This window comes from Vitis riparia, chromosome 8, assembly GCF_004353265.1.
Source record: "Vitis riparia cultivar Riparia Gloire de Montpellier isolate 1030 chromosome 8, EGFV_Vit.rip_1.0, whole genome shotgun sequence".
NCBI classification, from domain to species: Eukaryota; Viridiplantae; Streptophyta; class Magnoliopsida; order Vitales; family Vitaceae; genus Vitis; species Vitis riparia.
In genome coordinates this window covers 17,418,833-17,446,335 of record NC_048438.1, presented here as the reverse complement: position 1 = coordinate 17,446,335, position 27,503 = coordinate 17,418,833, and the positions used below count along the sequence as shown (strand labels likewise).

The window sequence follows — 27,503 nt, the reverse complement described above, 5'->3', positions numbered from 1 at the left end:
GAATAAATAAGAATGACAAGGAAAATTAAAAAACAGGCCAATTGTACTATCAGTATTGTTGCCAGTTGCACACACACATATATATATACATGCAATGCTTTAGATTTCGATTAAATGGTTGGAGTTCATTTCCAATGCATCTTGTCTCCACTGACCCAGGTGAGTGCACAAGAACAGTGATTGTTAAAATTGAGCTCATGAAGGAAGCATATGAAACTATGAGTACATTCTGTTCAAAAACTAGGTGTTTTATGGTAATAGCCACAAGATAAAACAAAAATATGCAAAGCAACCTCATAGTTTTTTTGGGATAGATATTTTTAATATCCAACATCATGATGAAGAGAAGAAAAATGATTCGCTAGGACTGCCAGGGCTTCAACCCGCAGCTTCTGCCTGTGACAAAGGCAGAACCCTGACCAATTAAACTACGGTCTCCGGGATGTAAGTTTGTAATGGTCCATATAAATAAAAAAAACAAAAACTTAATAAAAAACTGGAGTGGAAATTAGAATCCCAAGTAGTTTAAATTAGATGAGAGACATTAAAAATTAGATGGCTTGAAAAAACAAACTCTATCAAATTCCTTTTTGATGCACTTACTAAAACACGTATTCAAATATTAAGAAACCAAAAATTTACATAGAAATATTACCTGACAAGCAAAAGAAATGAACACAAAATAAGTAGAGAAAACATTATTTCACCCTAAAAATCAGCACAAAAACAAAGATTTTACAGAGAATTTGACACACATTCTATGCATATTCTAGAGGCATCCTATATGTATTGTCATTGAACTTAGGAGAAATCCATTTGAATAGAGCCTGCATTGACCTTGAGAACGCATATGTTTAGATTTAAGTTATTTGTTAATTATCTTTTATATTCTACATTGCAAGTGTATCAAAAGAAAAATAAAATAAAGTACAATAATGAAAATGCAAGCATACAAACTGAACATCCAACATTACCTTACAAAACAGCCTACACATTACCTTACCAACAATATCTTTTTATCTAACTCTAATAATTGAAAACAGTCTAGACTACACCTTAAGACAACTTAAGTCATGGCTAGTGACGGAGCTAGAAAATAAGTCGAGGAGGGTAAAAGAATAATAATTAATTTTAGGGAAGGCATGAGAAAGCAAAAAATCAACTACATAGATTTGTGGTACCCAAGATTTCCAGGTAGACCTAAAGGGCAAAGGTTCAAACCCCCTTCCATGAAGGTTCAACCTTAAAGCCTTAGGTGGCTCTACCCCTGGCAATAGGTGATTAGAATGGTTTACGGCTTCCAAACTAAGCTGAACTACAGTCTCATTGAAGCCAAAATACAAATGCAATTACTAAAAGGCAAACAACCACAGTAGAACAAAACAAAAACAATCAGCTCCTCCTGCTATTTTCAATTAATAATAGACTTCCATGGAAAACCAAGAAAAAACCAAGCAAGTGAAATAATAAAAAAAAAACCAGCAAACATGCTCAATTATTGTGCACCAATCAAACCAACACTCTTTCGATTTGGCAACAAGGAGAATCATTATATTGTGTCATATTTCACTGCACACCAAATTTATTTAGTCAAGCCCAAAAACAAGAACTTCTAGAAGCTAAACAAAGACATTACTCAAAAGCAGAAAATAACTTTAAGTGGAAAGCTCAAAAAACACCTACTTTTTATTCCATCATTGAATGCAGGTTTTGTTAACATGACTGTCTGTGTAGTTGCTACAAGTTAAAAAATTGGATTCTCAAATTTACAACAAAGAAAATAATGAGCATGCTGCATAACCCAAACCAAGAACTTCAAATATAAATTTAGTCAAACCCAAAAACAAGAACTACAAAAAGCTAAACAAAGACTAATTTCAAAAGTAGAAAATAACTTTAGGTGGAAAGCTCAAAAGCACTTGTTTTTATTCCATCATTGAATGCAGATTTGTTAACTTGACTATCTGTGTAATTGTTGCAAGTTAAAAAATTGGATTCTTAAATTTACAACAAAGAAAATAATGAGCATGCCGCATAACCCAAACCAAAAACTTGAAATATAAATTTAGTCAAGCCCAAAAACAAAAACTTCAAGAAGCTAAACAAAGATTGATCTCAAAAACAGAAAATAACTTTAGATGGAAAGCTCAAAAGCACTTACTTTTATTCCATCATTGAATGTAGGTTTATTAACGTGACTGTCTGTGTAGTTGCTACAAGTTAAAAAAATGGATTCTCAAATTTACAACAAATAAAATAATGAGCATGCTGCATAACCCAAACCATATCTCTCTTCTTCAATTACACACATAATTTAAAGCTGGAAGCTATACCTAAGAAAATAATTAATTAAATCAAGCCTACGAAAACAAAAAAAATCACTTGATAAAAAAAATTGAATTCTCAAATTTACAACAAAGAAAATAATGATCATGTCCCACAATTCATACCATATATTTTCTTCTTACACACATAAGGAAAAATAATTAATTAAATCAAGCCAATGAAAACAAAAAATTACTTGATCAAAAAAATTACACACATGGGGCCGTTTTTTTGGGCCACATGTTCTTTTGTCATTATTTCATCTTTGTTTTTTTTAAAAAAATAACTTCCCAAACTCCATTCGGTATATAGTCTTCCAAATTTTAATTTTCCAAATAATTTCCACTCCTCCTTTTTCATCCTTAGCATTTTTTCTTAGGTTTCAAAAACCCGCTTTTCGATAAAATTTTGCCGCCAATTTTCTTTCTTGGCGAGTCTTATTTTTACATTTCCCATATTTTATTTAAAAATTTTTTTTAAAAATAAGCATGAATTAAATTATGTGATTTCAAGTGATGGAATTTACGGAATTAATTCATGCAAGAATAAAATGGGTTTTGGTGGGGGCCCGACATCCAATAAATTCCCTTTAAAATAAAAATGGAATCGAATGAAATGTCATGCATGCTATTGGTGTTTCTTTATCTGGTTTGGTGATATGAGTGACATATTTTATGATCATTACTATGCACTAACTCATTTTGTGATAGCGCGTTGTTGTTTACGGATCAGGTACGCTTCCTTTCTCAATATGACTATCATCCATATATGTTTTGGCTTTCAATATGTGATCATGACAGTATTCATTGATTTTTTTATCGATTACTACGTTAGCTTCATTTTATTAGTAGAAACCCGACTTTAGGGACTTAGAGGGGTGATACGGTCTTTACCGTACCTTCTCGATAAGTAACCTGACCCCTGAACCCGATCCGGTTTTTCATAAACCACCTTTTCCAAAATAAGGAGTCACACATAGGGTTTTCTTTCTTATTTTGTTTACCCTTTAAAAATAAAACAAAATAAGTGGCGACTCCAAGTCATTTTTCAAACAATAAATCATTTTTCAAATAAAATCGAGTGGAAGCGCATGAGCCGAAATACGGGGTCCACACATAGATAAATATGATTTTAAGAAACGATGGTGATTTTTAAATTTCAATAACATGGTATAGATAATTTTAAGGAAAACTACATGATAAATATTAAGTTCAATTAATAAAAACTTAAAATAATATATATATATATATATATATATATATAAACTTTTAGATGTAAAAAATAAAAAATTAAAAACATTCCCAAAAATGGAAAAGAAAAATCACAAAAAATAAAAAATAAAATTATTTAATTTAAAAATAAAATTTGCTAATATATATATAAGGTATGTTTGTTAACTATTTGTAAAAATGGTTTTCTATTTTTTAAAATAAAACAAATAAAAAATTATATTTGGTAATAAAAAAATAGAAAACTATTTAATAATCTTAAAAATAAAAAATAGTGTGTTCATAAAACATTTTTTAGTTGTTTTAAAAAATAGTTATAAAAATATGAAAAATTATTAATAATAAAGCACTACATATTAAAGTTATTTTATATATATATATAAACATGTTAAAAACATTTTAAATTTCCAAACAAACATTTGTTTTACAAAATATATATATATAAACATGTTAAAAACATTTTAAATTTCCTAACAAACATTTGTTTTACAAAATATCAAATGACAATTTTCAAAAATTCTTATTAAAAACATTTTTTTCAAAACCATTTTCCAAAATAGTTACCAAATAAAGGTTAAAATTTTAGATGAAACTAAAAATGAAACAAAACTGAACAGTTTTTTTTTCAATTACAACAAATAAATGTAAGACATAGATAATTAGGTTATGTTTGGTTCTCAGAAAGTATAAAGGAAAGAAAAAAAATGTTAAGGAAAATGATTTTCTCATGTTTAGTTGTCTTATAAAATATTCCAAAGAAAATTAAATATAATTAAAATTAGTTAGGAAACTTATGCATTTTAAAATTATTTAATCTTTATATTGATGAGTTAAAATAAATAAAATGAGTTTGAAGTAGCAAATAAAAAAAAATTATTATTTTTAACTCTATTTTTTATTTTCCTTTACTTTTTCTTTCTTTTTACTTTTCCTCTTTATTTTCTTTCATTTACATTTTCCCTCAAATTTTCCGAGAACCAAACATAGCCTTAAATAATTTTAATGGACTAAACAGTTATTTTCGGTGGGCCTCAATTAATTATATGGGTATCATTCAAATTAAAAATTAAGTTAATAAGATGAAATTAATTCAAAATTACACTCATGATTATCAATCTAAAAAAAATATTTAAAATGTGAATAAATGAATTGGATTTGATATAATAATTTAAATAACTAAACTTATCAAAAAAATTGATGTATCACAAGCTAATGAGCGCAAATGCAATTTAGAAAAAGATAATAAAATTAATAATCCATTTATTATAAATTTAAGAGTCTTAGAGCTCGTTTGGTAATGATTTTATAAAATGTTTTTAACATTTTTAATACTTCAAGATTTTTATCATTCAAGTGTTATAAATATTAAAAACGTTTTCTGAAATCACTTTTCAACACACTCTTAATCAGTAACTTACATTTATTTATTTATTACTTTGATGAAAATAGTTATTATTTATTAATTCTTGGTGAATGAATATGCAATTAGTTGTATGGTTTGGACTACGGGTGATCCATTATGCTACCAACCTTGATTAATAAAGAAGTTAGAAAAAGAAAAAAGAAAAAAAAAAGTAAATAAATAAATTGATCATACACGTATAAACGATTTACTACCACCACAACAACAATGGTCAACAATAAGTAGGAATCAGTTAAAAATGAATAGCATAGGAAAGGGAGTTCACTTCTCTTTCAACTTCTTGGTGATGACGAAGACGGCGCCAGCCGCGGCCAAGATGGCTCCGGATACGATTATGGCTGATTTCAGGGTCTGCAAGGCATCCTTCTTTTCCCTCTCCTTTTTCTTTCTTATCGCCTCTGCTTGTTCCTTTCCACATTCAATCATCAAATTATGAATCCCACAATCTTCCCATGGATGAATAAATACAAATGCATGTGCTTTTTAATTCAGGGATTAGAATTGGAGTTATTAAATATTTTATTTTGAATTAATAATTATTTTTAATTTAAATTTCAAATTTTCAGAGAAGTTGAGAGTTGAGCAAGGAAGAGATATATGTTAATAAATTTAAATAACCTTTCCTACATCCTTTACAAGTTATTAAAACTTAATATAAAGATACAGTAAAAATAAAATAGTTTTCAATTTTAGAAACAAAAATTGAGAAAAAGAAAATACACTCTGTTAAAAATAGTTTAATATGGAAAAAGAAAAAAATCAGTGGTTTAAATTATTATTTAATTAAAAAAATTGGAACATGGTTTAAAGATTAAAACTAAAAATACCTTGTATTCCAAGGAGGTAGCCACGTCCGAGGACACGGGATCAACTTGAAAATCCTTGTTCTGGGCGGGGTGCAATTCTCCCTGTACATCAGCGACCGGAAATGTCTCATAGGAGGCACCCGGAGTTCCATCCATCCCCTTAGGGCTTGCCATTTCCTTCACTGCAATATCTAGTCTTCAATCTGGAATGACTTTCTCTCTTCCTCTTGTATAGTTGAAGCTTTGATGGGGAAAAGGAGAGAAAAAGGAAATCCATTGGATAGGGTTTACTCATATATCATAGGCAAAAGAATGGTTCAATGACACATGTCTATAAGACAATAACCGGACATTGAGCGGATATCGTATGGTAATATAATGGGACTCAACGTCCTCTTTTTTCTTAATCTCAACTGCCCGGGAAAAACTACGGAATTAAACTAATATTGAAAGTTCACAACGACCACTCAACGGTTACCCACTCCTGGGCCGTATGTGTTGGTCGTCCACAGGGTCTTCATTAGACATGAAGTCTACGGCTTGTGCGGCCGCGCCTCTGGAATAGGGAGTATAATCAATCACAGAATGGCACACTTACAAAGCAAATAATTGTTAAGCTGTAATGTAATGGTTAGAAATAAAACGGCCATTACATTTTTGTTATTTTTTAAACTAGAAACTAGGAGTAACGTTTGCAAACGCTTTGTGTTTAGTTAAGTTCCCAGTGTGGCTCTGTACAGGACATAATACAAACTGAACTAAAAAAATGTATCACATTCTCGCAGGGGAGAGCAACTTTGTAAATAGGAGATGAAACAGAGAGCTGACAACCCATTAAATTTAGGCTTTAAGCCTCAGTTCCTGCTCCCAAAACCACGAGGGCTGGGCCTTGATGATGCTGGCTCTGCAAATTGCTTCCTTGATTCCGATCTTCTCTTCCTCCTTGCAGTACCCGGAGGAGCCTGATACAGGAGAAAAACCAAAAAACAAAAATATCAATTCTTCACCTTACAGTTACATATCCATAAAACCACAAAAGTTCTCATAATTGGTTTATTAGAATTTCAGGAATGGCAATGGAGTTTAAATTTCCACAAAACTTTTCTTAAGCAATGAATTGGTTTGCTGTTGCACTTTCATGAAAGTTTCAAGACAATCATATAATATTCATGCTAATTAGTTTTTCGTATACTTCAAATGAATCTAAAAAACTAGCAACTCTCGGAAGTGGCCATCTCTCCATAAACTGCAATAATATTGTTAATAAATGAATGCCTGTCAAAAAAATGATGTCACCAAAAGATGAAATTCCTTTTTGTGCTCATTGGATTATTTCTTTTCCAGAGTGACCTCAATGGAGGGAGCATATGATGACTTTTTCTATTCAAGTCCCAGCATGCATAGAAGACTCATACAGGGGGGATTTTGGTGATGGAGAAATACTTCATGATTCCCTCTATTATCTTTTTCTTCTTTTCCACTCATATAAACAGTGTGAAAAGAAGGGAAAAATAGAAACAGTGCATTTTCCCATACCTTGCCACATGATGCAACAGAAAGGTGGCAGGTGACCTATAGATCTTTTTCTTATATGAGAAGGATAACTAAACTTACTGTTTTTACTAGCGCTAAACAAACATTTTAAGAAAAAAAATTATAAACTTAAGTAGTTCTAAACAAATTTAAGCAGGGTGGAGATATATAAATTTTAAGGAAGATGTACTTCATATTAGTGGTTGGAAATATAATGAATGCTTAGGGTTATAGCCAACTAAATAGTTTTCTACACTGCCAGCATGTTTTAGTTATCCTTCCTTGAAAAGGAATCTAAGTATTTTAGAATGACACAATAGAAGCAAATGCACATTATGTAAATCAATTAGACACAACAACCCAAGTTCACAAAACAAAAATATAAGCAAATTAATGCACCTTTTGCTCAGATTTAAGTGTCTCCTCAAGATTGCTCAGGGCAGGAATAGATCCACCTTCCATTACACCCATTAAATTCTTCATGCGAACACGCATTTGGAAGAGTTGTGCAACAAGTTGGCTCACCTAAAATTTTCAGATAAATCACAATCCCATCGGAACAGCTAATCTTGAAATCATTAATAAAATAAAACAAATAAACCACCATAACCACCTAGGCCTCCTCCCCCCACCCCAACTTTCCCGGGCAGGTAAGATGAAACCAGCATATCAATCTTACATCAAGAAGCTATCCCATGTACCTGCTGCTCTGTTTTCCCAGAATCCTGAGCGACTCTTTTCCTCCTGACAGGAGATTCTGCCAACAGTTCTGGCTTCTCCCTTTCCTCTGAAAATAAACAAGATAATCAGAAAGGTTTGACAGGGAACAAATCTGGGCAAGAAAATGGAACATACCATAAGACGCTATTCAATAGACGAAGAAAAAACATACTGAAGACATCTTAATTAAAATGGAAGCCATAGTGATTCACAGGCAGTATTTCACATACACATGTACATAAATTCAACTCAATTTGAGAGATTAACCACATGAGTGAAACTTCAAGCATGTTTTTTTTAGTTACACTACATGCATAGCACATGATACAAAATTAACAAATGCCATTCAGAAAGATGGTTTCCAGGAGGACAAGCAAAGTAAATATTCAATCCAGATTTCACTAGGAGAATCAAAGGAAGGTGCCAAACCCAAATCATATGATTAATTCTGGATGTAAACATTGAATCAGAGATTCGGTCTCAACCAGATAGCTTTCTCTCTCCATCATGTGTTACACCAAACTACAAAACTCCCCTATCTAAAAAATGGTAATATGACTGCCAAGATAATTAGTCATTTCCAATAATTAGCTCAGTTTATATTTTTCTTGCTTAATGTAATTAGCTAGAATATAAAGATAATCAGAGGTTGGGCCTCAACAAGATAGCTTCACTTTTCATCATGTGTCACACCATCAACAGAAAACAGCCCTAGATGGTCAAATGGCTGCCAAGATAATTAGTCATTGTCCAATTATCATGCATGTAACTAGTAATACACAACATATATATATATATAAGCTGATGTAAATTATCCAGGACATCATGAGACAAGCAAATGCATCTTGTTCAAAGAGTTCTAAAACAATATGGGTTTTGAAACTAGAAAACACAAGGACAACACTAAGAAGGAAGTTCCATGTGTTTTGCCACTGAAACATAGAAATGATGATAAGTCATTCCCATCAAATACTTGAGAAACTGCTGACAATAAACTAGAGAAAAAAAAAAGCAGCAAACAGAAGGAACCGGACCACTCAGGGCAAGTTGATGACATGCCCTGCACCTTTTATAATTGTTTGTCTTTCCTCATTTATTAATTTCAGGGAGAAATACCATATGGAAGTTAAAGATTCAAGGACAAGGAATATCAGCAATTTGTTTCAGGATTCTATACTAAGAAAATCCTTTAAATGGCAGAGAGAAGAGGAGACCAGGGGTCATTGCTTCAATCATTCCTTCCATCATCTTTAAACTCTTCTCTGCCTCCCGAATTTGTGCAGGGGTCACCTGTTTGCATACACATATAGGAGAGTTGATCAAAAGTTTCTTTTCACCGTAAGAGTATAAACAACAAAAGCTACATAAAGCTTGCTGCATTTTTCATATCTTACATCCACATCTAAAAGTGGAAAACAACCACAAGAACAGGATCCTGCAATATCATTTCAACCTCTTTGTGAACAAATACTAATACCAGCCAGTGCATATATTGCACCTACTGGCAAACAGGAGAATAGAACAAATTTCGAAACTAAATTTCATACCTTTCCCATGCCAGGGATCATCCCAAGAACACGAGTCATAGAACCCATCCGTGCAACTGCACGAGTTTGCTTTAAGAAATCATTAAAGTCAAACTTTGCACTCATAATCTTCTTCTGCAATTCTTCAGCATCTTCTTGCCGCATCTATACAGACAACTCGATTAAGATCTACATCAAAACATCATCCTTTAAAGATAAACTTCTACATATTTACTGGTACTTACAACTTCTTGTGCCTTCTCCACAAAAGAGAGAACATCTCCCATTCCTAAGATGCGTCCAGCCATACGATCTGGGTAGAAAGGTTCAAGGTCCTCCATACGCTCTCCTCGCCCTACGAGCTTAATTGGCTTTCCTGATACCTGCGCCATGATTCCAATATTGATCATAAAAAAAGATGAAATTTATTGGGAGCACAGACTTTTTTAAGTACTAGAGAAAATTCAACAAGTTAGAGATAACAGAACGATGAATAAGAAAGAACTGCCAATTAGAAGCAGGAATTTTTTTTTTTTTTTTTTTTTTAAAAAAAGTAGTTAATCGGTATATTCACTCGTTTTATTTACTAAAACTAAAGAATCATTTAGAGGCATAGAATACCCCATGATAATAATCATTAACAACCATGACAATTATTAATCTCCTTGACTCAAGCAGACATGAAAAAGAAAGAATCATTTTGGACATAAATGAAACATATATTAGAATTTGAAGCCAAGTAAATAAACAACACTAGGATCATCAAGGAACCAAAGTGCCCAAAGTGTTTTGTTGGCACAATCAATTGAGAAACCAAAGTAACAAAAAGTTCCAGATTTCCAAACCGCTAGGTTAGTAACAAGAAATAACATGTGTCATGAAAACTATTAAGTGATAGTAAAGTTCAAGATGTGATCTCATGGAGACAATCTTGTTCAGTAATCAGTACTAGAATTTCTCATACCTAGATTCTGGGCCTGAGAGTTGTTCATTCAAAAGAGCAAACATGATCACTGAGCATCATGGAAACACTCCAGTTTTACTTTTACTGTTTTACAGCCAACAAGGATAAACACGATCAGGCCCCTAAGACCTGGTTTAGGTGCCAAGGGGTTGGGTGGGTTTCCAGATTGGTTCCAAATAAATACCTTTCTGATAAGGACAAAAAAAGGATACATACAATCAGGTTTTAGATATTCCATTAAAGAGGGCCACTAATACAGGTCCATGCACAACTAGCTATCTGGTATGTGAGGGAACTGGCTTGCCGGCTGCATTTAGGAGTGTTTTTGAAATAAACAGGACCATATCACAAACCTTTTGTGCCCACTGCTCACAATGTTCCTTTAAACCAAACAGCTTCAACTTAGCTTTCAGGTTTCTGAAGCAATATCTAAAACCGATGCCTAATTGTCCTGTGATGTGAGTCTCATATAAATATAATTATCATTGTTAGTAAGCTAGATTAGCTAGAGGTGGATCGGCAATTTTGTTCCTAACATTATCCATGGGACTTTTTGGCTTCGAAGATTCAAGTTCATCAAGTGACAAATTGGTTATCAGGTAAGTATGTAATAGGAACACTCAATGAGTGTAATGGCATTGTAAAAAGAACATAGGCATGCAAACGTTGGTTTTCGAAAAATAAATCAAAATTTGAGGAAAAAAATAAAAATATAACAGAAGCACTCAAGTGCTCCTTTGGAGTGCTCAAGCGCCTCTTTGGAGAGCTCAAGTGCCCCTTTGAAGAGCTTAAGCGCCCTTCTGAAGCACTCAAGTGCCTCTTTGGAGGCGTATTTTCTTTTCTTTTTTCTCTCTCTGTTTTTTGTTATTTTTTATCATTTTGAAAATGATTGAAATTTGCATTTTTGTATAAACAATGCTTGCACTTGGCCCATTACAGTTTTTACTCTATAAGGATGCCTATCTACATCAAAATATTTTTACGCACTTATTATTAAACATTCTCGTTATCCTACAAAGAGATCCTTAAACTTTTGAAGTTGAATTCTTATTCAAGAAGGATTAATGGTTGATCACATCCCTCCAAAGAGTTGAGGTGTTCATTAAGGTGCACAACGTGCTCCATTGCGGACATAAAAGCAAAATATAGGTGTTGGCCAATATAAGTTCTCTAGAAGAAGGTGGTATTTAGGTTTAGGCAAAATTGTGTACTTGCTTTTTAAAATTAGTGGATTTGCTATGCAGTTGATTAGACCCATTCCATCGGTGGTTTTCCACTTACATCATGCGTCTCTTAGCGTGGATGATTGATCATTCTCATTTTAGGATAATTTGAAGTACTAAGAATATCAAGTGCATACTTGCTCTTAAAATTAGTGGATTTGCTATGCAATCAATTAGAGTTATGATTTGTACATCACTAGGGTTTTTATGAGACTTTGTTTGTGGTTTTCCACTTACATGGTGCGTCTCTTGGCGTGGATGATTGATCGTTCTCATTTCAGAATAATTCGATGTATTAAGAACATCAAGAATTGTAAAAAAATCTATTTTTTGATCTTAAACAATTGAATTACATGTTCACCCCCTCTAAGTAGTTACACAAATCAAGAACAACAAACTTTCAATCTTAATGCATCAAAAGAACTATATAAACAAAAAAGAAAAATTTGTAATTTGATCAAGTAAACAAATAATAGGAACCAACTTCAAAGGGCATAAAAGCCACCATTAACAACTAGATATATGGTAAATGTGACTAACAAAGCACAAATTTCAAAGACGGAGGTATTGTAAACTCTTGCTTCAGGAAGACACAAGATATTAGCTGATGAAGATAAAGGCAGTGGTAAGGGCAAACCTCTTTAACACTCAAAGCTGCCCCACCTCTAGAATCTCCATCTAGCTTTGTCAAAATGGCACCCGTAATCCCGATCTCTACATTAAATGTTGTGACCAAGGCTGAAAATCCAAAGAAGAAGACATCATATAGAATTTTAAAGATAGTTAGTTAGCAGTTAAAAGATAATCAAACCAAAAAAGACTAAACTAGACGCATGAAAAGAAAAAGAAGGGCATACAAATCAATAATCATGTAACCTGAATTTAATATTTGTAAGTTCCATTTGTATACAAGTCTAGCTCATTATCTAGGATGACAATTAGGACAGACAGCAAGTCAATTGCTTTATTGGAACTCTACTGTGCACAAGAGTTTACGGGTAATCCCAGCTTAGCTACCAAAATAAGAAGTGAAGCGTGCTATTTCTCTCTCATGAGGTTCTTCTTTACCATTGCCAAAGTGAGGAATAATATGCTGAAAGCAGATAAAATTTATAGACAATCTATTAAAATAAGTAGTGTTTGTACAAGGCAGAAAGTTATTTTCCTTTCATTCAGAAAAAAAGAAAAAATGAGATCACAAATGTACCAAGTACAGCATAGACAGAGGATTATCAACTTCATAATCTTGAAACAACAGGCAAAACTATACCTGGGAGTGAATTTAAAACTAAACATTAAAGCAAAAACGATAAATGGGCCCAGTGACACTGTACAGCATGAAAGAGAGGAAAGAAGAATGGATCATGAGGTGAGGCTAATTGATGGCCTTTCAAGTGTTTCACCCTCAAGATATTTTTTTTTTCCTTTTTAATAGGCAAAATGCAAATGTAGATTGCAGAGCACCTGGCAAAAAACAGGAGGTGCAATTCCACTACACTGGGAGTATACAGAGAGTGACTTTCACCCTCAAAGTATTTCATCCTCAAATGAGTAAAAATGGAAGTTTGAATACCTGCAGCTTCTTGTCCAGTCATTGCATCCACAACAAGCAAAACTTCAGTAGGATTTATTGCCCGTTTCACATCTTTCAATTCATCCATCATTGCTTTGTCTATCTGGTTAAAGGAATAATTTATGATAAATACCATCCAAGGTCAGTATTTAAGAAATGTTTTCCTAGCGGAAAATATCAGGAGTCAGGAAATCATCTTAAAAATATATAAAATATTATAAAAAAATATAAGGGACACAACCTGAAGTCTTCCAGCAGTATCCACTATGACCACATCTATGTTCTTCTTTCTAGCCTCTTCTAAACCTTGCTTAGCTATTTGTGAAGGTTTAACCTCAGTCCCTGCTGTATAAACAGGCACATCCACCTGTGACAAGCTTACCACTAAATTATGAGAATGAATTGAAGGATAGTAGATTCAAGTGGATACAAAATTCAAATGACAAATAATCAAGATCTTAGAATGAATTATAAATTAGCCATTTAGCAAATTCACCGAATCATAGCTCAAAACTACAATGGGTCTCACTTTGTTATTCTCTTGTTTCTTCTGTTTGTTGAATAATGAGATTTATAGAACTAAGGAGAAAAATAACATATAGATGGTAGAACAGTGCACATTTTTCACTCCTAAATTAAAAGATACTTCATTCCTACTCCTAGTAGTTTAAAACTTATCAAAGAGCAAGCATGATACTCAGTATAACCCAAAAACAGTTTGGTAGCTTCTTAAGAAAGCTACTCTAATATGATAATATTTGTACGATCACCATTGATATGATTGTCTAAATAACATGCAAAAGGTGCAAATCCATGAAAAAAAACATGTTGGCCATTTCTCAAATTTCCTATGTTTTCTCTTTGGTTATAGGTTTTTAGTCTTATTCCAAATTTTCTTGTGTTTTAAATGAGGAAGGGTGATTTGCATCAAGCTCAGGGCTTCAGTCTCCAAATTTTCATCTTGAAGTAGGAAATGTTAAAATCATGCAAGTAACTATTCAAATTAACATCCAAAGAATGTCAAAGTGCCCCAACTACTGCTAAATAAGCTCTGAAAAGATAACATGTGGCTTTGCAAATTAGAAGCAGAACACTTCATGGTCAACAAAAATCAGATACCTGTTCACCCAAAATAACAAGTTGGTCAATTGCAGCAGGTCTATATACATCTCCAGCAACCAGCATGCAGCTCTTGCCCTATAGTCAATGTAGGATCATAAGTTTCAAAAAAACTAAGTTTGAAGAACCACATAAAACACCAAAACTCCACACCCCCCCAACCACCCCATACCCATCAATAAATAAGTAAATGGAAGATAAAATACACATGCACACACAAACACAGAGACAGAAAGAGGGGCCTTTGGCTGTGCACCTGTTTCTTAAGATAAAAGGCCAGTTTCGCACACACAGTTGTCTTTCCAACACCTTGTAGACCAGCCAATAATATCACAGTGGGGCCAGATTTTGCAAAAACCAGTTCAGATACCTCTCCACCCATCAATTTCACAAGCTCATCATGTACAATCTGCACTAACCAAGAACCATATATTCATAATTCCAGGAACTATAAGTGAAAACCAAGACTATACGTTTTTGCCTTTCATATTGGTTGGAAGCTGGGATTGAACTCAGGATGTCATTATTCTAAAACATGGTCAAAACAAAATCTCAAATCACTAAATACAAGTGCTTTCTAGGAAGATTTTTATATGAAATTGGATCGCATCAATTGAGATGTGAAAGCAACTAAAAAAAATTGAAGCATGGAAGACAGAAACAAAATATTTGGTCAAATCAACACACTGCTGACTATGCCCACCATTAAAGACAAGACCAGAAGGGCTAGAAATAAACCTCCACATCCAACCCCAGACCAGAAGAATCGAAAGCCCCATTTCAACCAATTCAAAAAGAGAAAAAAAAAAAAAAAAAAAAAAAGGAGAAGAAATGAAAAGAAAAAGAAGGAAACCTCCACTATATTCAGAAACACAGATTTTAAAAATGAGTTTTATAAAGCATGTAAAACTATTGTATGCAGTTTCCGTATGCTTACTTTAACCAATTGCTGATCCGGTTTAACACCTCGAATTAAGCCAACACCAACAGCTTGTTCACTTACAGCTTGGACAAACCTTCTTACAACAGGAAGGCTTACCTATTGATAAGACATGTAATAACCATTTTATTAAGGTGAATAAATTGAAATCCATACACTACCATAAAACCCCACTTACATCTGCTTCTAAAAGGGCTCTTCTAATATCTCGCATTGGCTCCACAATATTTTCCTTGGTCAAAACCTCTGAGGCACACAAAATTGCATAGCAACAACTTCAACATTAATGGCCACAAAAAAATGAAAAATAAGAATAAAAATAAATAAATAAATAAATCTGTCAAAGAAAATGGATCCATATTGCAATTTGGATGACATGTTAAGAATCAACTCGCCTGAAATATATTTTATCTTTCCTTAAACCGAAACCAAGACCCTGTTATTCTAAAACCAAATATGTTGAGAACTGAAAAATAAAAAACTGGGAACAAATAACCATGCTAATTCTGAAGCAAATATGTTAAGATGTAGTAGGTGCACATGCTCTTTAACTCTGCATGGGCTTAGAGTTGCAGGGAGGGATGGATCTGGACAATATATGTTGGCCTTGGACTAAGAATGGTAGTCCTCAATCAAATCGTTATTGGCAGCTTTTGCAATGGAGATCATGGTGGTTTGGAGCAGCTGAGATAACCACCAAGGTATCCTTCTTGGCTTTATCGACATTTTGAGTAAGACTTTAACAGTTGATCACTTGCTTATCCATTCAAGGATTATCTCTGAACTTTGGTGATGCAACCTACTAGGATTTTACAAGCCCTAAATACAGGAAAATGCGCTAATTGTATTTGGTTGAGCAAAATATCGAAACATTATGTATAACTTCGTTTTCAGCCACAAAAAAGGGTCCTAATTGAGTAATTGAAGTTACAGAATAAACAAAACCTTCTCCTTTTAGTTTGGTCCAAGCCGCTTCGAGGCCGCTGGTCAACTGGCCGAACATTTCAGCTCTTATAACACCGGGCATTTGTCTTCTAACACTAACGCTCTTGGATTTCACCAAACTCCATACCTCTCTCTGAAGAGTCATCAAGACGAAATTACAGATAGAATATTGAAGTCAAAATGCATTCATGAGATTCGTGAGGGTTACCGTGAAGGGGTTTCTGGAAGATAGTGGAAGGGGGAGCTTTGAAGCAGTCCAAGAGCAGCGAGTGTTGGTTGATCTTCTGGAGAGGCTTTTAGGAGTTGAGAGTGAGGAAGAAGTTGAAGAGAAAGGCCGGGAAGCAACGGTTGAGAAAGACACGGCTTCCATCGGAATCGGAAGCTCTTTGTCTTGCTCCCTATCTATCCAGTGAAACCAGAATCCGGGAAATCTGTTGTTCTACTTCTATCCGCTTGTTGTCTTTGATGCTTCGCAGATTCATCACATGTAATAGTCCCGCATCCTCCTCTACCGTCCGATGTCCTAACGGCTTCATTAATTTTCTACCTTTTATTTTTTAAACCTATATTATTACCGAAATCCAAGTAAATGAAAAAATTAGTCATTTATTACACGTAGACTGATAACATTTTGCATAAATGATGCTAAATTCTCTTGTATCATTGGAGGCTGGTACGGCCCTCCTCGAGCAAATGGAACCCGACTGGTGGCTAGCATGACCAGACCACACCCACTCTTTCCATACGCAAACAAATGGTTGGACCTTCAGAACACAACCGCCTCATGGAACGCTCGCTTAAGAGAGCTAGCAAGACAGCGCCATTTTCAAGAAGCTCTCAATCTCTACTGCCAAATGCTTGCCTCTGGAGACTCTCCCAACGCATTCACCTTTCCTTTCGCATTCAAATCATGCGCCTCCCTCTCACTGCCTCTCGCCGGTTCACAACTCCATGGTCACGTAATCAAGACTGGGTGCGAGCCCGAACCTTTCGTCCAGACTTCTTTGATTTCAATGTATTGTAAGTGCTCGACTATTGCAAGCGCACGTAAAGTGTTTGATGAAAATCATCACTCGAGAAACCTTGCTGTTTGTTACAATGCCTTGATTGCTGGGTATTCGTTGAACTCTCGATTTTCGGATGCGGTTTTGTTGTTTCGTCAAATGAGGAAGGAGGGTGTTTCGGTTAATGCAGTGACAATGTTGGGCTTAATTCCGGTTTGTGCCGGTCCCATTCATTTGGGTTTTGGGACGTCTCTTCATGCTTGTTGCGTGAGGTTTGGATTGGATGGCGATTTGTCAGTTGGGAATTGTTTGCTAACAATGTATGTGCGATGTGGGTCGGTTGATTTTGCGAGGAAGTTGTTTGATGGAATGCCCGAAAAGGGGTTGATTACTTGGAATGCAATGATATCTGGATATGCTCAAAATGGGCTTGCAGGCCATGTTTTGGACCTTTATCGGAAGATGGAGTTTACGGGAATTGTTCCCGACCCGGTGACACTAGTTGGGGTTCTGTCATCCTGTGCTCACCTTGGGGCCCATGCCGCTGGAAAGGAGGTAGAACAGCGGATAGAGTTAAGTGGATTTGGTTTCAATCCCTTCTTGAAAAATGCTTTAATTAATATGTATGCTAGGTGTGGAAACTTGGTAAAGGCTCGTGCTATTTTTGATGGCATGACTGAGAAAAATGTAATTTCATGGACAGCAATTATAGCCGGATATGGAATGCATGGGCAAGGTGAACTTGCAGTGCAACTCTTTGATGAAATGATTAGTTCTGGTGAACTGCCGGATGGAGCAGCTTTTGTGAGTGTTTTATCTGCTTGTAGCCATGCGGGACTGACTGAGAAGGGCTTGTATTATTTTACTGCAATGGAGAGGGATTATGGATTGCAGCCTGGTCCAGAGCATTACTCTTGTGTTGTGGATCTTTTAGGTAGGGCAGGACGACTTGAGGAAGCTCGCAAACTCATTGGGTCAATGTCAGTGGAACCTGATGGTGCAGTATGGGGAGCCCTTTTGGGTGCTTGTAAGATCCACAGAAATGTAGAGCTGGCCGAGTTAGCTTTTGAAAAGGTCATTGAGTTTGAACCTACAAATATTGGTTATTATGTATTGTTATCAAATATATTCTCTGAGGCAGGGAATATGGAGGGGATATTAAGGGTTAGAGTGATGATGAGAGAGCGGAAGCTCAAAAAGGAGCCAGGTTGTAGCTATGTTGAATATCAAGGGAGGATTCACCTCTTCTTGGCTGGGGATAGAACCCATCCACAGGCACAGGAGATCTATCGCATGTTGGATGGATTGGAAGATATCATCAAGAGACGTGGTGGGTCTAATGATAATGATCAAGAGAGTAGAAATGAAGAGCTTATAACTGGTATGGGAGTGCATAGCGAAAAGTTAGCAATTGCATTTGGACTCATAAACACTGGGCCAGGGACAGAGATTACTGTGATAAAGAACCTGAGGGTATGTGGAGATTGTCATCTATTTCTAAAGTTGGTCAGTGAGATTGTGGACAGGCAGCTTGTTGTTAGGGATGCCACTCGTTTTCACCATTTTAAGAATGGAGTTTGTTCTTGTAAAGACTATTGGTAAAGTTCATCCAAAGATTTTCAAAGTTGGGAAGCAACATAAAATGGAGGAAGACAGGCTGGAGCCCCCAAGCTTTTGTCAAAATTCTGGGAAATTGACATTGAGGGTGAAGTTTGAAAATTCTGATGTCAAATAGAAAATATTAAAATTTTGAAACTTTGGAATGCATCACCGAATTTAGCTGAAGTGGCTGCTAGAATGTTTGGATGATCTGCGCTTGATTGATGAACACCAATGCCAGAAAGCATGGCGCTCATACCAGAGAACTAGAGGGCAAGGAATGTTGCAAGATTTTGAAAAGGTCACACCTCTCCAGCACGAGATGAGACGTGTAATTGTGATCTTCACCCATAAATGCTGTTGGTTGAATGGTAAGAGGTTCTGTATAATATCACAAGGTGAGAAGTTTGGAAGAAAAACCACTGAACGGTGGCAAGTTTGCACTCTCCCAACAAATCAGGGGGACAAAATAAGGGTATGTATTTATCGATTGTTCAAAGAAATAGAAACATTGAAGGAACCTCATGCCCATGTATTGATTTTCATAAATCCAGGTTTCCTCTTTTCTCCTTGTTGGTTCTTACATGCAGTGAGAAAGCCAAGACTCCTACTGGATCGACATAGAGATCTTCAACTAATGGCTTCACCCCATGAAGCTAGAGAACAATGTTTAGAAAATTAATTCATAAGAATTTTAGGCCTCAGTATAAAGCTAAAAGGAAAAAAAACGACTACCTAGTGCCTGGATGTAACACAATCTTATATTACAAATGAGTCATCTCCTCTAAAAGAAAAAAGAAAAAAGGAAAATACCAATTCAAGGCAAGAAAAGTCTCGGATAGCTTTTACCTCCATATATTTTATTTCCTTTCCCTTTCCATTACCAATATGAATCAAACAAACTATAGACTGATTTTCCTTCAAATATCTTTTTTCTCTTTATTTTCAAGATACAGATATAACTTGAGTAACAGTGCTTGCCCAATCTATTTCTACTACATAGCTAGGTTGTCTCCTGACTGTAAAATTAGGTTGATAATAAGATTCGCCAATTGAATTCCTTGCTCATGCCGTTTGTTTCCCTGGATGAACACAAAGCTAGTCATCCAAGTTTTGTGGTTTCTAATGCCACATATATGAAAAGGAAAAGGGCCATGTTTAAGTTTGGCCTCCCCTTGGCTTAAACTGATAAACAATGTGTACAAGTTTCAACGTGTCGGTAGACGCCCAGAAAACAGTTTCGTAAGATGTTAGCCCCTCACCTTTTCATCATACTGGTTGTTAGAGCAGCAGACTCTCATCCTTTGCTAATAACTGCCACCTGATCTTTCACAAGTTAGCTGCCATAGAGATAAGAATGAAGTTAAAAAACTTGGATTTTACCCCTCAGAGTCAACATCCCAACAAGTGCGTCTGCAAATTCTCTGCTTCTATATATATAGCCAGCCCTAATCTACATTCGGACCTCGGTTAGTCAGCAAAACTATCGATCATGATGATAAGGTGTTAGTCTGAAAAGACGACGAAGGACCATGCCTGAAAGTGGAGTCCATTCATTGCAAATTGCAAGGTTGGAAGATGCCAGCAGATGGCTGTTCTCATCTTTCTAAGGGGCAATCCTGCACATAATATTAGCTGAATAGAAGGGAGAGAACGAGAGACGGTGTTGGTCAAAGTGAATCAGAACAATTGATTAAAACTGTAGTTTGAAACCCAGAAATGCTAGACTGTGGTTATAGAAGGAATGCCTAACATGAAAAAGGTAAGAGGTCATGAAACACCCAGAAACATAGAAAAAAAATGCATGAAATCATACACAAATATTTCCAGAGGAAAAACACAATTTGCCGACTTGTTTTTCCAGCTGGTCAATCCACCCACCCCCAACCAGACTGGCAAACACAATTCATACTGCTTCATCGCCAGGCTTCTACCCGCTCTGCCCTTGAATTAATCCGGCTAACAATGCTGGTTCCCCTGCTCTTCATTATAGGACTTGCAGCCCTTGCTATAGGACTTGCAGCCCTTGCTATAGGGCCTGCAGCCCGAGCAGGTGACTGTTCACTAATCTTTCTGTATCCCTTCTTGAGATTGGAATTACTTGATTGACCAGTTCTGCTCTTGACAGTGTTTGGTTGAGCCCCTGCATTTTGTCCACTGCTAGGAGCCCATTCAACTTCATCTGTTGAGGTGTTAACTTGGGGGGGAGGGTCACAAGGGCAACTTTCAACCACAGGCCCGTTTCCACCAGGAATGATATTCTCAATAGAAGTTAGAAAACTGTGAGCTCCACTTTCAGCTGCAGATCCATCCAGGGTAGGATGAGTGGGGCTTTCTAGAGTGGGTTCTTCAGCAAGAAAAACTTTCTCATCTTCATTCCTCTCACAGCCCTCCTCAGCAAGTGACTGTGAAGAGCCATGGTGTCCATTCTCATCAGAAGGCTCAAGGTGGGAAGTAGAAGCTACTTCTACTATTGAGTCCTCCCTTTCCCTAAGCGTCCTGATTATCAAAGTCTTGAGAAAATTCATCACTTGGACTGCATACATCAAGGCTGTCAAGGGATCTGCCATCTGCAACCAACAGAAGATATCATTGCACCTCACATTGACCAGAATGGGCAAAACTCTATCAAAGTAAGAAAAACATCAGTGAGTTTATTTAAAAGAGGATAAAGCCTAAAGAGTGGGATTAAAGAACAGAAGCAGCACCCAGAAACCAATCAAAAGTAAGATTTTGGGATAACAAGTTAGAAACTGGGTGTGTCATCACCGCAATATTGTTGGCTTTTACTTTCTCTCTGGGTGGAAGAGTGTTATTTTCTCATCTTTCCAAAATAAATTTCAAATTCTTTTCAAGACATTTATATACTCTCCACCTGTCATGAAACAGGAAACTTGGATATCACTAAAAGCAACAAAGGAGTTATAAGCGTGTGGTTTGGCCAAGAAAATAACTCACTCACTTGAGTCATGTTTGGTGCAAACACCATAGCAACATTGCGTGCATTCATCTTGTTCAAATGTTCCATTTGAGCAACATCAGCCATTAAATTTATTGCCCAATCTAGCAGAGCAGCTTCAGTTGGGGGAAGGAACCGCACCAGCTGAGCACACTCCTCTTCTGTCTGGGATTGTATTATCTGCTCTGGTGAGAGAGAGTCCAACAATCCAGTTGGAAGTTCTCTGAACCAAGCCTGCATGAAGCACTAGCACATTAAACTTTAATAAAAACATAAGAACTGAGAAAATCTGTGTTATGAGAACTAGACTACACGGTCAAGCTGACTAATGAACCATTCAACCAGGCCACTGGCCTAGTTTGGTTCTTCAATAATTCTATCAACACCATCTGAGAAACTCAACTGGACAAGCTGTGTCTAACCTGAACAAATTAGGAATGATGAGGGGAAGTGGGAACCATTGTTCAACTGAACTTGCAGGGGAACCATGACCATGCACAAGAATATTTAGAGGGATGGGGTAAAAATAGTATTTTTCTCAAACACCAACTGAACTATACTGCAAAACAAACTGCCAATAGGTCAAGACTCTGTTCTTGACACTTCATTTCAACCAACTTAATTTAGATATTAATTATTTGATTTTATATACGACAAATCATGCAGTAAAAATGAACCTGCACCTTGTATGGTTTGGTCACCAGAGGGGCTTTAAAAACATTGATAAAAAACAGAAACACGCTTGTAAGTGGTACTTGGTAGGTAATCCAATGGAGCCACAAGCCTACCAAGTTCCTGATTCTGCAGTAAATAACCAAATGAATGAAACATACCTTTATAAGGCCTGCTAAGCAGTGCACATCAATGTCATCTGGGACTACTCCCCTGTTTAACTGGTCTCTAACATACTCCTCTTGGCCATTCTCAGCATTAATTCTGAAGATCCCTTCTGCCTGTACATTTAAGTTCAATCCTTAGATCTCTGTTAAAATTGGAAAGACTGATGCGATCTAAAGTTTGCATTAAGATACTGCAAAACCCAACTCACAGAAAGGGGAATTGCATGGAAAAGTCGAGCATCAAAATCAAAGTTGAATCCCGTGCCTTCGAGGAAATTGGTTGAAAATTTTCACTTACCAAATAAAAGAAGAGGTATAAAAATGACTAGTGGTCACATACCTGCAGGCCCCCTTGTGCATACAAGCGTCTTTGCATAAGCAGAAGTATTGTAGGCACGCTGTTCCCTCTAGAGTCAAATGAAAGCTGCATAGACTCTGTGGAAACTCCAAAAACATTTGCACTGCAGGTGAAGGATATCAAAGTCAATAATGCAACATTAGCCTAAACACTTGCACAAAAATGTCAGACACGATAACAAGTATGCATGAATGAACAGAAGCGTATCAAGTAATATTAACAGAACTGTCTTGTAAACAGGTACAAGCATGAGCCAAATAGGCTTATAAATTGCACTTACATATGCATGCACACGTGTATGGAGTGGATATGTTTTTCATATGAAACTACATAAACTGGAACAGTTATAATGTGATTAATTAGGGAATATTTGCATTCAATGCTCATGTATTTTTCATGTAGTCCAAGCTCTCAAATCATCTTTTGTTCTGCCATCACAAACCATCCAAGAAATGAATATTGAACCATTGCCAACAACCAATCTAGGAAGGCAAGAAGATGTACACAAAAATTGAGAGAAGAACGTGAATGGACACCTGCAATTCGCACTTACAGAATCCTAGCATCCCACTAGTCATCCTCATGACTATACTTGTACTGATACAAAAATAACTCGACTCCCCCCGGAACCTCCAAAAACACCTTCCATCAAGTCTGAATTCCTAAAGGACTAGTTATCAAGGTCTAAAGCCCCTTAAAACTTGGGAAGCCTCACTAGGGTGATCCCTCCTCTCATAGTCTCATCCCCTGCCCAAATCATAGGCAATCTCTCTGGATCTTCTCACCTTAAAGCTATCTTTCATAGATATAAAGTGAGAGCAAATCGGAGGTTTAGGAAGATAAGTTTGGATCAATGTCATCCCACCACCTAATGAAATGTAGGCCTTCTTCAATCCATCATGGTGCTGAGACGCTGTTTCAACAAGAAGGTTCCAAAACTCAATTACCATTAGATTGCACCCCTCAGGGGAGACTGATGTAGTTGAGGGACCATTCACCCCATTTGACATCTTAAGAATCTAGCAAACCACCAAGCTTATAATTATCCACACTGACCCTTGCCAAAACACTGCAAGCCATGTTAATCCTAAGACTTGAAATCCTTCAAAAGAAAGTCTTTAAGATGCATCTAATATGGAGTCTCCATGTTCTCATCCTCTCAAACAGAAGATACCAATCACCAACACCTCTTTCAGCCATTGTTTTTGCAAGCAAAAATTAAGCAAAAAATATTTTGATGATCATTCACATAGGTTGGGACCATACAATGGACTTGTACCAAAACAAATCATGGTCATCCAACCAAAGCAAATACAAAACAAAAAAGCAGCTCATTTTGAGATATTTTCATTTTCCTGAGAGGGAGAAGGAATATTTCGTTCATTGTGTAGATGACATATTTGTCTGAAATCCACGATAGCATTTTCAGAAACATTCAAACTGAACCCTTAAACCTATTTTTTTTCCAAGGAAAAAAATTAAAAAGAAAAAGGAAAAAGAAAACTAACCCATTTGTTAGGACCAAACACAAAGCTTTAGAACTATTGAAACATAAATTATTAAAACCCTTAATATAATTTCCTCAAAAAATGAAATATCAAACTTAGATCTTTTGATCATAAACCCAATACATGTTTTTCAAGAAATAATCAAGAATCAAAACAGAATTTTCCAAAAAAATAAAAGAAAAATAAAAAGGGCAATTCAAACTGACCTGGCACTAGGAGGTCTTCTGGGCACTTCTGGTTCAAACTCAACAGGGAGGCCGAGAAAGCCATTGAAGCGATCAAAGGTAACATGAGCAACATGCCTGACATTAGTAGGCCATCCAATCTCCATTGAAGAAAGCTCCTCTCTCTCCCTACTGTTGTTGCAACCAATCAAAGACTTCCTAAAAGCAGTCACCAAAAGTTCCAAAAGGGACAGTTGATCTCCCTCTCTGTCTCTTTCTTTCCTCTCTCGGTGTTCTTCTTCTTCTTCTTCTTCTTCTTCTCCTCCTCCTTCCCCTCCTCCTCTTGTAGCTGAACTGTCTTCTACTACGGAGGAAGGACTGGGGTTGTTAATAAGGGTATCGTTGAGATGGGTATGTTGGTGTAGCCCATCATTGGGTGTGGGTGGTACACATGGTATCGAGCTTGAAGATGAAGGGAAGTGATAAGAGGATTGAAGCACTTGTGTCATATCTGAAAATGCTAAGAATATTATTGAAAAAAATTCAAGATTTTCTTTTTCTTTTTTTAGCTTCAAGTCTCAACTCTCAAGGAACACCAAACATGGATGATGGATTTTTTTTTCCTTTTTCTTAATTCTTGGGTTGGTTGGGATGTGTAGTAGATTAGAATCTAGTGGAAGAAGAGAAAGGAAAAATGGGGGTAAGAATGATGAGTAGAGTTGGATTGAAGGAACAGTCTTGGATGGTGAGAAGTGAGCATCATCACCCCTTTATCATTTTTTATCTTTTTCTTTACTGGCTGGCTTTGCTTTGGAGGTTCCAAGAAGCAAATGAGAGAAAAAGGTAAGAGTAGAGACCAGATGGAGAGAGAGGGAACACAAGGGAATGTATTTGTCTATTTCAGAGAGGGAGAGGTTGGTAGAGATAGAGCTGAAAAGAAATGATGATGGGGCACTGTTTCTCCTTCAATGGGAAAGTCCTTTTCTTCGTTATATTATTGTACACTTAAAAGTTGGTCCCCCACAGTGAACTCCTCAACAGTGCACTTCATTTGCCATTAAAACTTAACCGTCTCAGCAATCATCCACACTCCATACCAAACTCTTAATTCACATTCCGGGCCTCTCCTTAACAAACAACTTGGATCCTCAGAATCAATGCAAATTTAAGTCTAATGTTAATGGGGTCAGAATCCAACCAGAGCATTTACTCTGCACTCTAAAATCAATAGAGGGTATGACGACAATAAGGTATTAATATATTAACTCTGAAGAAAATTCAATGCAGTTAGCAGAACTATTTAACGCCTCTCTGTTCATATGATTATCATTTCAACAACAATTTCAAAATTTCAATTCATCCGATGCAAGTAGGCGATAACTTGATTTTGTTTATCGGTCTTTATGGCAACATTGATAGATGGTCTATCAATGTCATATTAAAAGTTCATATGTGGTAGTTAGTTTCATATTAAATGTCATAGGTTCCAAAAATAAGCTGTTGTAGAGAAAGATACATGAGAAAGGGAGAGTAGTAGCGTGACATAATGTGGCCTTGACTCCGCAGTTGGACCTACCATGTGTTTGGGTTACTACAAATCCACCACGAACAATCCAAATGTTAGCTGGTGAGTCCTAACAGCTCCAGTGTTCCCCCCGGAACTGCTCTGTTTTATTTGTAAATAAAGCATAAATTGTCCGTATATGAGTTGGGGCTTTCGGGTTCACATCAAGGTTTGGTACGTTTTGAAATATTTAGAAAATAAATGGGTCACATCCATGGGGGTCGTGCCCCAGACAAGGACCATAACATGGAATGAAAATGATAAGCGTGGGTTATGAGCACATCAAATTTCTTGGAATTTTGCAGCTTGTGGGGGTATCGCCTTTTTTTTTTTTTTGCCTTTTTCTATTAAATGAAAAGGATAAAATAATTAGCTGGAAGTTTTTGTTTATATTTTTATAATTATAGCCTTATAGGATACCTGCGAAAAAGTGAATAATGAAAATTTCATTCAACGAGGGCTGTTTTCAATTGATAGTATATTCCATTGGGTTGGTCTTTGTTGGCCCAAGTCCCCACTTAGATGTCAAGTTGCCAACGCTGTCGGGAACAATGGGTGGAGCTAGAAGACATTACAGAATACAGAGAAAAAGAAAGGATGTGAAAGTAGGGCTTTAGCTGACTGCGCTGTTCTCCACCCATCTCTCTCTCTCTCTGTGTCTCAGGCTGCACGCTGTTAAACAAGCTTTACAAACTTTTAGGTCTCTACCCGTTACGCATCCATCCACACAATAATGGAATCTTCAGTATTTCAAATTCAAACTCGCCATGGCGGGCCGTTCCTGCATATTTTTCATTTTCTAGAAAAGCACAAAATCATTTTTATTGCTGGTTTTCTTTTGTAGACATCTCACCTAAATATGGGTAACTCCACAAAAGGAACGGAGAAGAAAGGTAAGAGAACGTTCAGAATTTGTAATGATCTTTATGGTGTTTTAAATTCATTCCAGTAACCAAACTGAACTTCTAAACCAAGACTGAATTTTCCAACAGCTATTAAATCCAATTGTCGACATGTTGTGTATAAAAAATTTAAAGAACATTAGAATACTAATATAATAATATGCCAGTGGAAGCATTGAAGAGCATATAGAACCACCCTTGAAGAGAAATTTGTTACTCGGAATCCAGATCCAGTTTTTGATTTTTGAGTTGACAGTACTCGAGAATCCGCCCTCTCCAT

At 36.1% G+C, this 27,503-nt stretch overlaps 4 protein-coding genes across 4 annotated transcripts; 1 reads left to right on the top strand and 3 right to left on the bottom strand.

The window, feature by feature from the left end:
- Window positions 1–5,113: 5,113 nt before the first annotated feature.
- LOC117919621 lies at window positions 5,114–6,277 on the bottom strand. Its single transcript, XM_034836821.1, has 2 exons — window positions 5,805–6,277; window positions 5,114–5,385 (listed from the first exon to the last, which is right to left on the bottom strand). Exons 1-2 carry the CDS (start codon window positions 5,955–5,957, stop codon window positions 5,239–5,241), a joined length of 300 nt encoding a protein of 99 aa, XP_034692712.1. The 5' UTR covers window positions 5,958–6,277; the 3' UTR covers window positions 5,114–5,238.
- Window positions 6,278–6,392: 115 nt separating this feature from the next.
- Window positions 6,393–16,753, bottom strand: LOC117919619 (signal recognition particle 54 kDa protein, chloroplastic). Its single transcript, XM_034836819.1, has 15 exons — window positions 16,535–16,753; window positions 16,327–16,459; window positions 15,560–15,627; window positions 15,379–15,480; window positions 14,698–14,850; window positions 14,442–14,519; window positions 13,564–13,689; window positions 13,323–13,425; window positions 12,387–12,487; window positions 9,808–9,945; window positions 9,584–9,727; window positions 9,251–9,326; window positions 8,018–8,103; window positions 7,716–7,841; window positions 6,393–6,745 (listed from the first exon to the last, which is right to left on the bottom strand). Exons 1-15 carry the CDS (start codon window positions 16,694–16,696, stop codon window positions 6,638–6,640), a joined length of 1,704 nt encoding a protein of 567 aa, XP_034692710.1. The 5' UTR covers window positions 16,697–16,753; the 3' UTR covers window positions 6,393–6,637.
- Window positions 16,754–16,836: 83 nt separating this feature from the next.
- On the top strand, window positions 16,837–19,512 carry LOC117919618 (putative pentatricopeptide repeat-containing protein At3g11460, mitochondrial). The gene has a single exon (XM_034836818.1). The coding sequence runs from the start codon at window positions 17,043–17,045 to the stop codon at window positions 18,930–18,932; it is 1,890 nt and encodes a 629-aa protein (XP_034692709.1). The 5' UTR covers window positions 16,837–17,042; the 3' UTR covers window positions 18,933–19,512.
- A 1,083-nt stretch (window positions 19,513–20,595) lies between these two features.
- Window positions 20,596–25,657, bottom strand: LOC117919620 (rho GTPase-activating protein 5-like). The gene is made up of 5 exons (XM_034836820.1): window positions 24,800–25,657; window positions 23,068–23,188; window positions 22,722–22,841; window positions 21,892–22,122; window positions 20,596–21,499 (listed from the first exon to the last, which is right to left on the bottom strand). Exons 1-5 carry the CDS (start codon window positions 25,264–25,266, stop codon window positions 20,846–20,848), a joined length of 1,593 nt encoding a protein of 530 aa, XP_034692711.1. The 5' UTR covers window positions 25,267–25,657; the 3' UTR covers window positions 20,596–20,845.
- Between the last annotated feature and the right edge of the window lie 1,846 nt (window positions 25,658–27,503).